Source organism: Harpia harpyja, chromosome 5, assembly GCF_026419915.1.
Source record: "Harpia harpyja isolate bHarHar1 chromosome 5, bHarHar1 primary haplotype, whole genome shotgun sequence".
NCBI classification, from domain to species: Eukaryota; Metazoa; Chordata; class Aves; order Accipitriformes; family Accipitridae; genus Harpia; species Harpia harpyja.
This window is the reverse complement of record NC_068944.1, coordinates 39,250,635-39,265,577: the sequence shown is the minus strand read 5'-3', so window position 1 is coordinate 39,265,577 and position 14,943 is coordinate 39,250,635. Positions and strand designations below refer to the sequence as shown.

Here is a 14,943-nt window from a genome sequence, read left to right as displayed (position 1 = left end):
AAAGTAGTTATTTCCTGTGAGTCACTGATTTAGCATGGTATGGCTGGCTGATTGGGCAGTTCCATTTTTCAGGCCCTTCTTGCTATGCTTATCAGCGCATGAGTTTTACTTTGAAAAGCAGTTCTCGATCATGGGGATGAATGAAGATCAAAAATAGTAGTAATTAGTTTTGGGTTTGTTTTTTTTTTTAACTCTTTCTAAGAAAGGAAAAAGATAAATGCATGAAATAATGTGTTACTTCTGTAACTCAGGCTGAAGTGTCTTTTTTTTTTTTTTTTTTCAACCTTAGATTCAAAGGCCATTATATTAATCCCAGATAGTTTTTGTAAAGAACTGTAGAGAAAAGTTTTGGGGTTTTGTTGTTTCGTGGTTTTTATGGTAAAAACTATAAGACATATTCTTCCAATTTCTGTGGTTCCCTTTGGTGTCCTAATCTTCGCAAAGAAAATATGCTGCTGTAGTCCATCCTATATTTTGTAAAGATAATTGCCCGAGTCTTATTCTTGACTTAGTGCAAGAACAGGGGCATCTATACGGTTCTTCACGTGCTTACAGAAGTGCTATCTAAAGCCTGGGGTCTTTTGTGAGTGGTGGGGGTGGGTTTGGGTTTTTGGGGGGGGAGGGGGGAGTGTTTGTTTCTTTTTTAATGCCAGATTCTGACAGAATAGAATGATAGAAATATATATAATTCTGTGTTTATAACTTAGATTTATTTTTTTTTTTATTTTTTCTTTTAGATTCAGGTTTCCATTCTTAAACTGAGACTACATTTCATTTTTCAGTAAATATACTTACTTTGGTTTATGTCTTTACATCTTGCTTGGTCCAAATTTTGAAAACAAATTAGAATGATGAATAACTACCATGCATAAAGTTAAGTCTATAAAATTTAATTTTTATAGAACTAAGCCATGGAAGAAGTTGGAGAGGGATATTTATAATACCTTGATTGCCTCCTGGATTCAATCTGTCATTTTTAAACCTTTGGGCTATCCAGTGAAAAATTAAAGAGAATGGCTGGTCACTCAAGTAGAGGTTCTGGACATCCAGGTACAAGGATGTGGAACATCATGGACTTGGAAGTTTCCTCAGAATTATCATTGATACTTTCACTATGTGCTGTAAGAAAAACATGTCGAAATGTGTTTAATGTCTCTGCCATGAACTCCTCTATCTTGAATGTTTCATTAATCTGCACCTAATATTGCTTTGTAGTCTGCATGTGCAACATACTCACTTAATTTTATGTCTCAACAATCTGTCTTCACCCTTAGCCCACTTTTCTGCTTCTCCTTCCAACACAAATGAAGGTTTGTTCTGGTTAGAAGTGGGGGAAATTCCTCCTTCTCTCACTTTAAAGCTTACCAGTAATTGACGTTTGTCATTGCTTGGTCATTCTGTTGTACTTTTCCCAGAATGGAAAAGTTTAAATGTTTAGTAATAACTGTAAAACAGTGGATTTTAATACAAAAAAAACAGGAGGGGAAAAAAAAAAGCATTAATCATGGCTTATTTGTATTTTACAAACACCAGTTAGATCACTGGGTCTCGTCGCTCAAGCTAGCAACTCCTGGCATCAGAGTTTAGAAGTGACAAGCTCTTTGTTTGCTGCTCTGGCCATCTCTACTTTAGCTGTCTTTAGCCTGCTTTAGATTTTCTATGTAACAATACATACGCCCTTTATATTGGCTACCTATTCATTTTTATCTAGTGTTCTGTATATCCTCAGGTTTGGAATTAACTCCTGAGCATCAAATGTATCATGTAGAATACATATCATAGAAAAAAATGATTGAGAAACATGTTATAAAACTGAAACAAGCAAACAAACTGCAAAACAACCCCCCTCCAGCAATTAGAGTCCTCACTTCTAAGCAAAATCAAAATTCTGCATGGTAGAATAAATGTTATCTTTAACAGTATGTCTGTGACAAGTTTGTTTAAATACTGTTTGCTTTTAAATGTTCTTAGCTATCAGTTGCAAGCTCTCAAATTTGAACTTCATGGCTTAAAAAAAAAGGACAAATTGGATGCTTTTAAGTAGTGGAGGATTACTGTTAAAAAACTGTCTAAAGGTAAACGCTGTGGCAAGAAAACTGAATATAAATGGATTTGGTTTTAGGACGAGGAAGAAGGGAAAGCAAAGTTGCTGCCTTTTTTTAAGATTTTGGCATAATATTGTGCATGTTTATTGTCCAAATTATAGTCTGTACTTTGAAAGATTCAACTTTCTTAACATCTTTCTATTTATTTCCTAATTAGCATTCCTGTAAAGACTGCTGTCTGTGACATGCGATGTCTTTCACAGATCCTCCTTTTACAGTTTCCTCTTTCCACCTAACTGCTGTCTCTTTTTTCCCCCTTCTCTCTCTCTCTCTCTCTCTCTCTTTCCTCTATTCTTGTGTAGGCCTGACCAAAGATGGCAGTAATGAAAATATTGATTCCCTTGAGGAAGTCCTTAATATTTTAGCAGAGGAAAGCTCTGATTGGTTTTATGGCTTTCTCTCATTTCTCTATGATGTATTGACTCCTTTTGAAATACTAGAAGAAGAAGAGAGCGAAGCTGCAGATGATGTTGATGGTACGTCACAGAATGAAGGGGTTCAGGGAAAAAAGACTTGTGTTATTTTGGATTTACAGAACCAGTGACTGAGACTAATTTGATTGGCTTTCGAAAATGTCCATGAAACCATCAGTCTTAATATAAGAGGAGTGTATGGCATTGAGGGGAAACTCCCAAATGGACGCTATAAAGATTGAACTAAAGTAAGCCATGCAATGTAGTTTCACTAGTTGAAAGCCTTTCAATGACTTTTCCATTTTTGTGACAGGATGACAAATACTACACAGTTATGTAAATATGTAGAATAAAACATGTATCTGCGGTTGTGTAGTTGGTTTCTGTATGTGCTTCAATTTGTGCATTTTGTGCACAAAACTTAGAAAGCTAAGTGTAATAATCTGTACTGTTAACACTATAACATTTGTCTTTCTAGCAAACATTAACTGAAGTGTTTTGTAACAGCTTTGATTGTAAAGTACTCTAGCATGACTGCATTATATAAATACATATTTATGTGTTAATCCTTAATATAGACATGACAATGATAATTCGCTTGTGAAATATAATTTTAATAAATAATTTATTTTGTGATTCACTGATTTCTCAGATAGATTCTTTTTACCTGTTCAAGTAAAAGCACTTCATATAAAAGTGCTTGAAAATTTTACAGAAACATTTATTTCTAAGTTAGCTAACATCTGTTGTATTCAGAAGATACGATGTCTTTATATGGTTTATTCCCACTGATTTGTTCATTTTCCAACTAAGTTTTCAGTCATTTTTTTAATATAGCAATTACACCACAAGGGCTGTTCTAAATTTGTTTGAGTTTTTTTAACGTGGGCCTTTCATGGAAGTGGGAAGCTGTGATTATGTATTTCTAATGTAATACTGAAAATATTAAAGACTAATTGGAAATTAGCATTCAATGTCTTCTATTCCTTGCTAAATTCAAGAACGTAATGCAGTTCTGCAAATTTTAATCCTTTTCCTGTGAAACTGTTTTATGACAGTGGTTCCAAAAACATTTCTCATATACATGAATTCTCTCTGCTATCATAAAGTTATTGGTATAGAAAGGGGAGTTTATAACTGTGTTCTGCAGTTTGTATCAGGTACTAAAACCTGAAACTGAGCTGTCATTTTAATACCTGAATAGTGTACTCAGATTATTACTAAAATTGTGTGAAATTGTTTATTGTGGTGCCTGCTATGCTTAAGTTTGTATTGGTTTCCCATATAAAGTTCATACTCAAGTTTTAACACTAGTGGATGCAGGCTGAAATTTTAACCTGTTTTTAAATTGAATGGATTTTCACTTGCTTCGGCATGGCAATTTTAAAGCAATTTAACATGACTGTTTCAAAAAAACTTTCATTAAATCATCCAACTCGGGGTTCTATTAAATCTTTAAAAAGTAATAGAAAAGAAAAAGTGTTAGTGTTAAGCAAGTGAAATGTTGTAAAAAAAAAAAAAAAAAAAAAGTTGTGACTTGTTAATACTGTGGCTTAAGATTTACAAATGAAAGAGAGCCACAAGAACATTAGTCACATTTTCTTCCAAATATTTGAGGATTAGGGTATAAGAAAGTTAGTAACATGTAAATCTAATGTTTTTTAGGATGAGCTATATGAAGCATAATGCAAAAAACAAAACAAAACAAAAAAACCAACCCTGTACATTATGAAAATAAATGGTAGTAGACCTGTGGAATATTACTGAGAAGTTTCATAGCAAGTAGAAGAAACTTGCAAAGTATCTGAGAAGTAGGAAATAAGCAAGCTTGGTTTGTTTTGTTTGCATTTTCTTTCTCTTTTAATTTTAGAAGCAGATTTGAATTAGAAATAAGAGTTTCATCACTATTGTGGGATAATAATATCTCTCAGTCTGAATTAGAAAAATTGTCATGGAACATTGAATTCTGTTGTAGATGCATCAGTAATGGAACTAGATTGACAAAAAGAGGAGGAAAACATCTACAATGAGAATTCTGTATCATGAAGTTTATACCAAATAGTTAAAATACACAGTGATAATCTGATGAAGTTTCAAGTGAAATAAATAGATTTCTTGAACCACTAGAAAGCTGCAGGCACTGAAGTAGGCAATGGTTACATCAGTAAACAGTAAGCTAGTTTAAGTTGGGCTAGGGCGATGAAATGCAGGCCAAGAAAGTTCTGATTTGATATCATGGATGTTCCTTGTTGATTTTATGAAGTGTGTGGAAGTCTGCTCAAAAACAATTACAGTGGGAATAAAGAATATGTAAGAGGAGGAAAAAGGGCAGGGGGAAGACCTAAGGGAAATATTAACAGTAAATAACTTTCCTAGAGTGCTTAGTTTCTAGAATATAGTTATTTTCAGAAGTGTTCACTCTTGCCTGGTGGTGTTCCTGTTTAACAATTAAACACTCACCAGTGGTGAGCAGAGCTGTCAAAGCTCTCCTAAAGTTTGGGATAGAAGTGTTTGATTTTAATGTATTTCATTAATTGTTGAGATTGCAAGCAGGACTTGGCTAGTAAGGGTGGTAATAAGATTTAGATGAGTCTTCAGTTATATCAGCGTGGCAGGGTTTTTTTCTTTTTTTCTTTTTTTCTCGTTTTTCTTTTTTTCTCGTTTTTCTTTTTTTCTCGTTTTTCTTTTTTTCTCGTTTTTCTTTTTTTCTCGTTTTTCTTTTTTTCTCGTTTTTCTTTTTTTCTCGTTTTTCTTTTTTTCTCGTTTTTCTTTTTTTCTCGTTTTTCTTTTTTTCTCGTTTTTCTTTTTTTCTCGTTTTTCTTTTTTTCTCGTTTTTCTTTTTTTCTCGTTTTTCTTTTTTTCTCGTTTTTCTTTTTTTCTCGTTTTTCTTTTTTTCTCGTTTTTCTTTTTTTCTCGTTTTTCTTTTTTTCTCGTTTTTCTTTTTTTCTCGTTTTTCTTTTTTTCTCGTTTTTCTTTTTTTCTCGTTTTTCTTTTTTTCTCGTTTTTCTTTTTTTCTCGTTTTTCTTTTTTTCTCGTTTTTCTTTTTTTCTCGTTTTTCTTTTTTTCTCGTTTTTCTTTTTTTCTCGTTTTTCTTTTTTTCTCGTTTTTCTTTTTTTCTCGTTTTTCTTTTTTTCTCGTTTTTCTTTTTTTCTCGTTTTTCCTTTTTTCTCGTTTTTCCTTTTTTCTCGTTTTTCCTTTTTTCTCGTTTTTCCTTTTTTCTCGTTTTTCCTTTTTTCTCGTTTTTCCTTTTTTCTCGTTTTTCCTTTTTTCTCGTTTTTCCTTTTTTCTCGTTTTTCCTTTTTTCTCGTTTTTCCTTTTTTCTCGTTTTTCCTTTTTTCTCGTTTTTCCTTTTTTCTCGTTTTTCCTTTTTTCTCGTTTTTCCTTTTTTCTCGTTTTTCCTTTTTTCTCGTTTTTCCTTTTTTCTCGTTTTTCCTTTTTTCTCGTTTTTCCTTTTTTCTCGTTTTTCCTTTTTTCTCGTTTTTCCTTTTTTCTCGTTTTTCCTTTTTTCTCGTTTTTCCTTTTTTCGTTTTTCCTTTTTTCGTTTTTCCTTTTTTCGTTTTTCCTTTTTTCGTTTTTCCTTTTTTCGTTTTTCCTTTTTTCGTTTTTCCTTTTTTCGTTTTTCCTTTTCTCGTTTTTCCTTTTCTCGTTTTTCCTTTTCTCGTTTTTCCTTTTCTCGTTTTTCCTTTTCTCGTTTTTCCTTTTCTCGTTTTTCCTTTTTTTCCTTTTTTTTTAAAACGGTATTTTAACAGTGTAAAGGTTAAGCTGAGTATGGTAAGCAAATAAGCAAGGAAAACTGAACTGAATCTCAACTCTTGCTTTTAAGTCCACACAGAGTGTTTGAAATTAGTTGAGGAAATTGAAACCTAAATTTTTAGTTTGATTTGTGGTGACTATCAGTTATATAAAATACAGTCAGTATATTAATGTTTTAAAAGAAGTCCAGAAAACTTTTAAAGTGGTTTTAAACTGTAGGAAGAAAGCTGTAGCAGCTTTGCCTTCTGATATTATTTTAGAAGGCAAAGCTGCTGCTTTCTACCTACAGTTTTTGGTTTGAGAATTTAAAATAGGAGCAAATTAGTAGCAAACAATGTTTTTAATGACAAAAATATGTTAAGTGATAGAAACTTGCTAGGTTTTGTAGCTAGTAAAGAATGAAAATTTAGTGATTTTATGTTAAATGGGACATAGAGCTTTCATTAGCTACCTTCATACTCCTTACAGGTCATTTATATTAAATTTTATAGAGTTCCAGAAGTAAATGTCTGTGACTAAAGTTGTAGTCTTCCAGTTTGGCCCCATTTTTAGAAATACGTGGGATGTTTTGCTTTGCCATTTCCTCGTGTTGCTAAATGTTTGGTATTTTAACTGCCAGTTTTCAGCAGAAGTTTACAACCTCCAAACAAAATACTGCATTAACCTTTCTTTGTAGCATAAGCTCTTGCTTGCTTTGTCATGATATTAATGTAAAGAAATTGTAGGGGGAAAAAAGCTTAATACCCATATATCTGAAATGGCTGAGAACTTATGGACGGTTTGAACCCCAGATTTCTGTGACCACCTTCAACAATATTTAATTTGAAAGAAAGTGTTTTATATGGGGGGAAAAAATCACAATGCTCATAGTACATGGAATAACTTAGAATTGAAGAGAATAAACAGCAAATTGTATATCTGTTGAAATTCTTATTGCAACAACTTTTTGCCAGTACTTTTTTTTTCCGCCCTCAAAAAATGAGCTTTTTTGAGAGCATGTTCAATCTTTCACTCTTGAAATCTGTTTCAAAGTCAGTGAATAAGGTTTACCACCAGTAGGTTTCATTTTATGGTAACTTTGTATTATTAATCAGTCTCAATTGACTGGCCTTAGAAGAAATTGAATTTTTATGACAATTAATCATATAGGTTAGAGTTGGATGGGGAGGGGTAGAAGAAGATTGCATTGAAGAATTAGAAGGATTTTCATTTCATTTCATGGCCGCCGGTGGGGGGAAACACCTATATTGTAAACACGATTGATAGTATTTGAGAGCTGGGGAAAGCTGTTGCGTACAGTTCAGTCATTTTGGACAGATGCATACTATTTTCCCTATTCAGTTGCCATCAGTTAAACACCTATCGTAATGATGCCACAGCAGCATGAAATACATTAAATACTGTCTGTCTTATGGTCAGTTAGGATAGATTCCTCAAGAGTCAAGGCAAGACTTGCTTGTTGGTTTCTTATATCTTCTTATGCAAGATGCAACAAATGCTTTCTGCCCTCTGTCTCTGATTTGGATTTTTCTTCTAAAATTAGGCAGTTAAATAAGCAAGAGATATTAAAGCAACTTACTAAGAATGTATTGAGAGTATTTTAATTTTTTTTTTTTTTATGCTAGTTGTATGAATTAAAAAAGCTTTCTTGCATTTGGGAGGGTTACAGGCTTTGGTATGCCCAGTGCTCTGCATACAGGTAATGAGTTCAGTTTAAGGTAAGTGTGTGCTAGCTTTCTCTCAGTAGGCTATTTTGTTTAGCAGAAGACCTTCTATATCCAATGTAGCATATTATAAATGCAGAATTATAGTAATAATTATGTGCAGGTGCATACACAAAGAATCATAGCTTTTTCTGACTTGCAGTCCTTCTGGAGAAGGAAAAAAAAAGAGAGAAAAAAGGTTAGTAACAGTTTGGGCTTAAGGATTTGTATCTCCTTTTTTAGTTCTGCAATTTTGACATATTTTGCTAATTTTCTGTGTGGTGAAGGAGGTTTTTGATGGGACCTCATGAATTAAGGCAAGAGTCTGAACACAAGCCCTAATGTTTAAAGCTTGACACTTCTAGTTCTGTTATCTAGGCTTTGCACAAATCACAGGAGGGTAGCAAGTTCTGTCAGTCAGCTGCTTAGTGCTAACCTTGACCATATGCTTTCTATGGTAAATGTGAAGTAGCCTCTTCTTTTTTTACGTGGAAGTGGATAAGCCACCTAAATTAGCTTACATTTGTTGCATTATGCTGCAGGTTAAAAGGGTTTGTGCAGGTAGGTGTTGTGGTGAAATTGATTTATAGGAATTTTTTCATGTGGCAAAGCTTTTTTTTTTTTTTTTAGCAAGAGTATTAAAGTTTTCAGTATTATTAAATGAATAATATAAAATTTGCATCTGCAAGAATAAACATCAGGTTTCTCAGTATATTGTTAAATATGAGAATGTTATCTGTCAACATCTGTGAAACTACTCAAAAAGACTGAGTGCTTTGTGTTATCTATTATTTTTGTTTTGCAATGCTTATCTTTCTGAATAAAAATAGTATTCATATATTTTTCTTTTGATACTGAAATTCTAAAGCTGTGCTCTCACTTGGGGGTTCTTTTTGTGGAGGTTGTTCTTGAAGATTTTTACGAGGAAAAATAGAGGAAATTACAATTTTGTTGCAGAATTAGAATGCTTTGTAATATTCTAAGTTTCAAACAATCAGTTAAGATACTACATTATCTACCATTAAGCATGATGTAAAAATAACCACTTTAATGGGAATATTTAATTTTCAGTATGACTGTTAAAGCAGTTCTTTGGAAGATGTAGGAAACCTATCCAGCTATGTTAACTTTGAAGTCTACTTTTTAATTCACTGACTCCAATAGCAGCCATTTCTGACATTCCATTATAACCACCTATGTGGTTATAAATTCTGTATTTCTTTTTGTATTGCCAGAACTGGATATTTATAATGTAGGACTGAGTGGAAAAAAGAAGGAACTTAAAAACTAGCTCAAAATAGTGTGAAGGCACTTGAATTGGAACTTAGAATAAAGGTCCACAATTTTGGTTACATGATTCATAAAATTCTGGACATTGGTTTGTGTGCCCTAAGGCTGTAAGAGCCTAAGTCTTTGCCAATGAGTTTACTTAGATGCCAGATTTTATTACATGCCCCAGGACATTGCTATGTTGGAAAAGGGAAATGTTTTGTACCCATCCATGTCTTGCTTCAGGCTATCTGGGATTCACAAATGAGACTTCCCTGTGCTGTAGCCATTGTAGGGACCCAGTCCAGGTGGAAATCAAGATGCAGCAGGATTTGTCTTGTAACATAATACTAAGATTTTGAAAATTATTATTCTACATACTTCTCCTGTAAATGGGTCTATTCATAATATGTTAAACTATACATGATTTATGGAATTAAGTCATGCATTGATAATTTGCTGAGAATCTTAACACTATTCATTATATAAAAGCAGATTGAAACCAATTACTGCTTGCCTGAATATTTAACAAGTAAAATATCAATAATCAGTGAACAAGGTATTTTGTAATCTTTCATTGTAGTGCATATACTTTTATTTAAAAATAATTTCAAGTATCTGTATGATAATTTTTGTGTATACAGGACTTTGTAAAATTTTCTGTTTTCCTTGTCAAGACATGCTTTTAAAAGTGTATCTTAAAATATCCAGTAACATTTAATTTTAACTATGAAAAGAGGGGAGGAGCTAGAAATTTAAATATGGCTTTGTGCAACTTGCTGAGTACCTTTTATTATTTATATTTTCATTGACGCTGTGGTATAACAAAGTTGGAGTCTGTTCTTCCATTTATACGAGAAAGTTATTTACTTATTCTTCCACACACTGCTTAGAAGTAATAAGTCTGAATAATGAATTTATTCAACTTAGAACTCTGGACTTCAGCAGTGATGGTAATCTGTGAGGGAAGAGCTTAAAAAGGCTGTCATATCCCAGGTATGGGTTTGTAAGAAAATTGATCTAAAAATTGTATTTTTACCTGGCTAACCCATTTTTAAGAAATTCTGGCCATGTCAATGCTTGATACTTTGAAAATATGTAAGATAGAAATTAGATGCAAGTTGATTACAATGACTTTAGTGGCTACATTCTTTAAATTTATGAACTTTTTTTAGTGTAGAATATGGGGGGGTGTTTGTTTTTTAGGAATAAATGTTGAGGTATATTGATGCAGTTCGGGTAGTTATTGTTTTCTGGAAACCTAAGCTCGAGGTTCAGATATCCAATGTAGGTGCTTTTTATGTCTGAATGAGAAGCCTAATGTTGACAAGTGGGCTGACAATCTCTTCTAGTTTAATAAGATTATGTATGAGTTTTAAAAATATATTTACCATAATTTACCTTAACTTTCTAGTTGTTTTTTGAGTAGCAATGCACATGATTTTTGTGGTTAACGTAGTTGTGTTTATGGGATTTAGGTCCTAATCCACAGCAGCATGATGGTGATAATCCAATCTCTTTTTATGGTATTAGAAAGATGAGGCTAATTATTATGAGACTAATTATTATTTGTATTTTGGGGAAGGCTTTTGCCTTTATGCCTTTTGTGGAACTAGGTATAAAGCACAGTCAAGATGCTGAATGACTTTAGTTTCTGTTAGCTACAATGGGGAAAGAGGGTAGCACCTGACTTTGGAGAGTAAGGTTTATTTTTTTAATAAAAGTCTTAACAGTCTTAAGTAGTCTTAAGTAAAGCAGTAGGTATTTTAACTGAAATGAAATGGTAACCACTTTTTGAAATATGAGCGATACCTTTGCCAAAACATGTATTTTCCATTGGATAAAGAAACAGATTGTAATTCATTGTAAGAAAATACTCAATTTATATAGTCCACAGTATTTATGTGCTTGAAGATCTTTTGAGTTAATATGTTTATTAAATATTTATAAAATTGTATAGAAACATAAGTCAGTGGATTTTGAGAGAGAACTAGTACCATACCTAGCAGAGAAATCGGCTGGGATATTGGTCATAATTACGTGGCATCACGCTGTCTGGAGAGAACTGAGCTAGCTCTAAGAAGTTAAGAAGCATCTCAAGTAGTGTGCATCTGTAATGTGGTACTTTTGTTGGATTAATTCATCTTCCATCTCAGTACTTGTGGTGGTCTTTGCTACTGAAGATGCTTTATTCTTAATGAGTTAGCATTTGGTACCTCTCCATAGCGTTGTAGTGTGCTATGTAAAGATAATTTTTTACATAGCATGACAGATTGGAAAACTTTGTCATGTTTATTGAACATCATAGATATATTCATAACCTATTTCCATTTTGCAACAAATCAGGTGAGGAACCAGGAGGGGTAGCCAAGAAAAAAACTAAAGTCAAAGGTATTTTTAATGTTCTTTTTCTTGTGGAACTTTATGCGGATAATGATGTCTGAAATGCATGCGCGTTGCAAATACAGATTGCGGGTTATAATAATGTTTACTAATACTAGCTATGTTGGCTAAGTGTTGTCTAATGGTACAGCAAAATATTATCCTCCCCTTTTTTCAGTTTTTTTTTTAACTACCAATTGTAATTTAATGGCAATGTGAGTGCTTTCCTAACGAAAGATTATATTTTGTTTGTGCAAATTTTTTTACAACAGGTGTCTTGTTCGGATTATAAGTAGTTTATGATAACTTCATATTTTGCATGCTTAAAAATAAGTTCTGGTGGATATGTGGATTTTGTTCTGTGTGAAATCCTCCTTTAGTTATCTTTCATGAATTCATGATACTATTACTATATTGTAATAGGACTTGAGCACCTTAATTTCTGCTTAAGTCTATACTTAAATAGTTTCATCTATTCCTTTCTTATGGGAGGAGAAATTTAGGTAAAGTTCGATAACTTCCCCTTTAATAGTATTCGCAGGATTAATTGCAGTGATAATACTTATAAATTTTCCAAAAACTTGAAGTAGGATAGCTTACAACTGATTTATGCCATATATTTCTTTATAATTACATTGCTGTATGAACAGGACATAATGGTCTAAAAGTGTTCAGTGCAACAGAGAGACTAAAAAAGCTAATTAGCCTCAGCAAAACACCAAAGTACCAGATGTACTTCAGGTGCTTAACTTTTTAGATGTGCCCAGTTACCTCCACACAGCATGGTGCTATGTAAAGAATACAGTCTCTGTTGCATTAAAAACACTTAGGCTTTAATGTGTTTTCTTCTAGCAGTATGTGAAAAATGCACACTGTTTGTAATATACAGTCTCATTAGGAAAAGATTTGCTGAGGGAAGCTGTCATGCTCATATGAATGTGACTTTTTTTAGCATCTTGCATGCAAGTTGAAATTTTTAGCGTTTGTTCCACATTGTGCTTGGTATGACTTGGTTGCAAATTGTGTGTTTCCAAGAATGTAATAAATGTCATTTAACAATTCATTCCTGAGTTTTGGATTATTTTTCAATGTTTGATATGAGAACGAAGCAATGGTGTGATATATTTCAAATGCTTTATGCCAAAAAAACACTTGGAAGGAAAGGTGATGTTATTCCTTCTAGACTGAGCTGTGTGATTGTTCACTCCACAGAAATGTTACACAGTGGTTAGAGGCAGATGTTACAGGAGAAATGTTGTCACTTGCCGGCTTTTTACCTCAACGGACTGCAGTTACTTTCAAAAGTCTGAATAAAAATAGATGTGCTGTACTTTATTTATAAAATCTTTATTGCTTTTTTAATAATGTGGGAGTATTAATTCTAAAATTAAATACAAATATTGCATACAGAGATTTAATGGAAAAATTTCTAAATTTTATTGAGTTAAAAAATCTTTATTCTGGAGAATGCTGCTGGTACTGACAAATTTTTTTGAAATTGTTGGCAAAGTAGAAGTAAATATTGAACATCTAAATTTCAAGGATACTGTTCTTCTGATATATTATCTAGATACTGTGTCACAGCGAAACGTGAATTGAAATAAAGAAAATAAGAACAAGAGATACAACTCCAAAAGTAAAACAAACCAAAAAGTATTATTAATAATGCTAGATATGGAAAAGCAAAGATGTAAGAATTAATTTGCAGTTGTTGCTTTGATTTCACTGAATATGGTCAAACCAAGTTAACTTTTTTGAGCTGATTTAATTCACCAGGACATTGCTGTTTCTTCTTAATTATTGTGTACTTATTTCTTATTTTCGTAAAATATATGCTTCAGATACATTTTTAAGTCTTGGCTTAATCTGAAGTAACAGCATCAGTAAAATGTAGTGCACATTTCTGTTGTTATAGCACTTTAATTTGTAGTTTTAGAAAGTTGAGAAAATTGGGAAGAAAATTCTTTTGGTGATGCTCTTGACATTTCTAGATCCTACAGTTGTCATACTGTTGTTAAAGATTCAAAATTTACTGTGATTTTCATGCTCACAGTCATACTGGTTTTAGCATTCTGCAGAAGTTAGTTAACGGTAAGATAAGAGGCATGGTTTTCACTAGATTAATGCTTTACTTGGATGCAGTTGCAGTAAGCTAAGGTTACTGGCTGCCTGCATGGTGTGAGATATTGCTAAAAGTCAAAACTAATTTGTATAAATTGCTTAAAACTTAAATAATTGTACAAGTTTAAATTGGCATCTAACAAACATTAAGTAAGAATTCAATCAAAGCTTTTAGATAGTTGTTCATAAGATGTTTTCTGATCTAAGAATGGTTCTCTTATTGAACATTTCCTCTTTTTTAAATGAAAAACTAAAAAGTAAAAGAAGCTATTAAAGAACCACTCAAGAAACTAAGGGAGAAGCAGGAATCCAAGAAGGAGGAAGTCAAAGATGAGGAAGAAAAAAAGAAAGCCAAGAAAGGAAAAGATGCTACTGATCGAAAGGACAAGAAAGCTGTTGATATGAATAAATTAAAGAAAGATTCTGACAAGGCTAAAAGAGACAAAGGAAAGGAAAAAGGCCTAGACAAAAATGTAAAATCCAAGGAGACTACAAAAAAATCAGCCAGTGAAAAGGATGGTACTATTCAGGTGGGAAGAGACAAAGAGACAAAAAAGATAGTTAAAACCCCATCCAAGGAAGACAAGAAAGAAAAGAAATAAACAGAGTTCTGGTTCTGCTAATGAAGAACAGACCTCAAGAATGAGAAATTCAGCATATTTATATGAATGTGGTAAATGTGGCAATAAGACGATAATGTTTTCTGGAAATAAGTGTGAACAAAGGCTATATATAATAAGGTTTTGAAAACTGTTAAGAGTGTACTGGCATTGTAAACACAAAGCAAAAATGTCTGCTGTGAAACTCAGATATGTACATATGTTAATATGCCTGGCTGCCAATGTGTATTGAAAACAGAAATTTCAAACTGATACCGATTACTTCAAGCATACTCTAAATCTGTTGGGTTTTTGCTTTTTGGTTTGTTTTTTTTTCTCCTCCCTCCCTTCCTCCCTTCCTCCCTTCCTCCCTTCCTTCCTTCCTTCCTTGTATTAAAATGCTATTTTCTTGATGTGGGGACGGAAGTAAAATGTTGTATATCAAATGCAAGTCTAAAAGCAGTATTAAGAGGATTATCTGGACACATACAGTCGAAAATCACAAGAAAATATTTCTGTTTCACAAAAAACAACCAAGAGGAGCATTAATAGAATGTATTGTCACAGGAACTTAGCAAATAAATGTAAATTATTCCCT

The 14,943-nt window shown here is 32.7% G+C and overlaps 1 protein-coding gene across 16 annotated transcripts in view; it reads left to right on the top strand.

The window, feature by feature from the left end:
• The window catches only part of ASPH (aspartate beta-hydroxylase), a 124,389-nt gene that overhangs the window by 26,224 nt on the left and 83,222 nt on the right, over positions 1-14,943 (top strand). For 10 of the 16 annotated variants that reach the window (XR_008235353.1, XR_008235354.1, XM_052788328.1 and 7 more), the window contains one exon: positions 2,408-2,581. The exons of 5 other annotated variants lie outside the window; for them this stretch is intronic. Coding sequence is in view for 9 of the 11 variants with exons in the window: in XM_052788328.1 (XP_052644288.1) it covers positions 2,408-2,581 (174 nt within the window). In the remaining 2 variants the exon portion in view is untranslated. Of the gene's footprint in view, positions 1-963; positions 1,122-2,407; positions 2,582-14,943 lie in introns of those variants that run through there. One more of the 16 variants, XM_052788336.1, reaches the window with a different exon arrangement.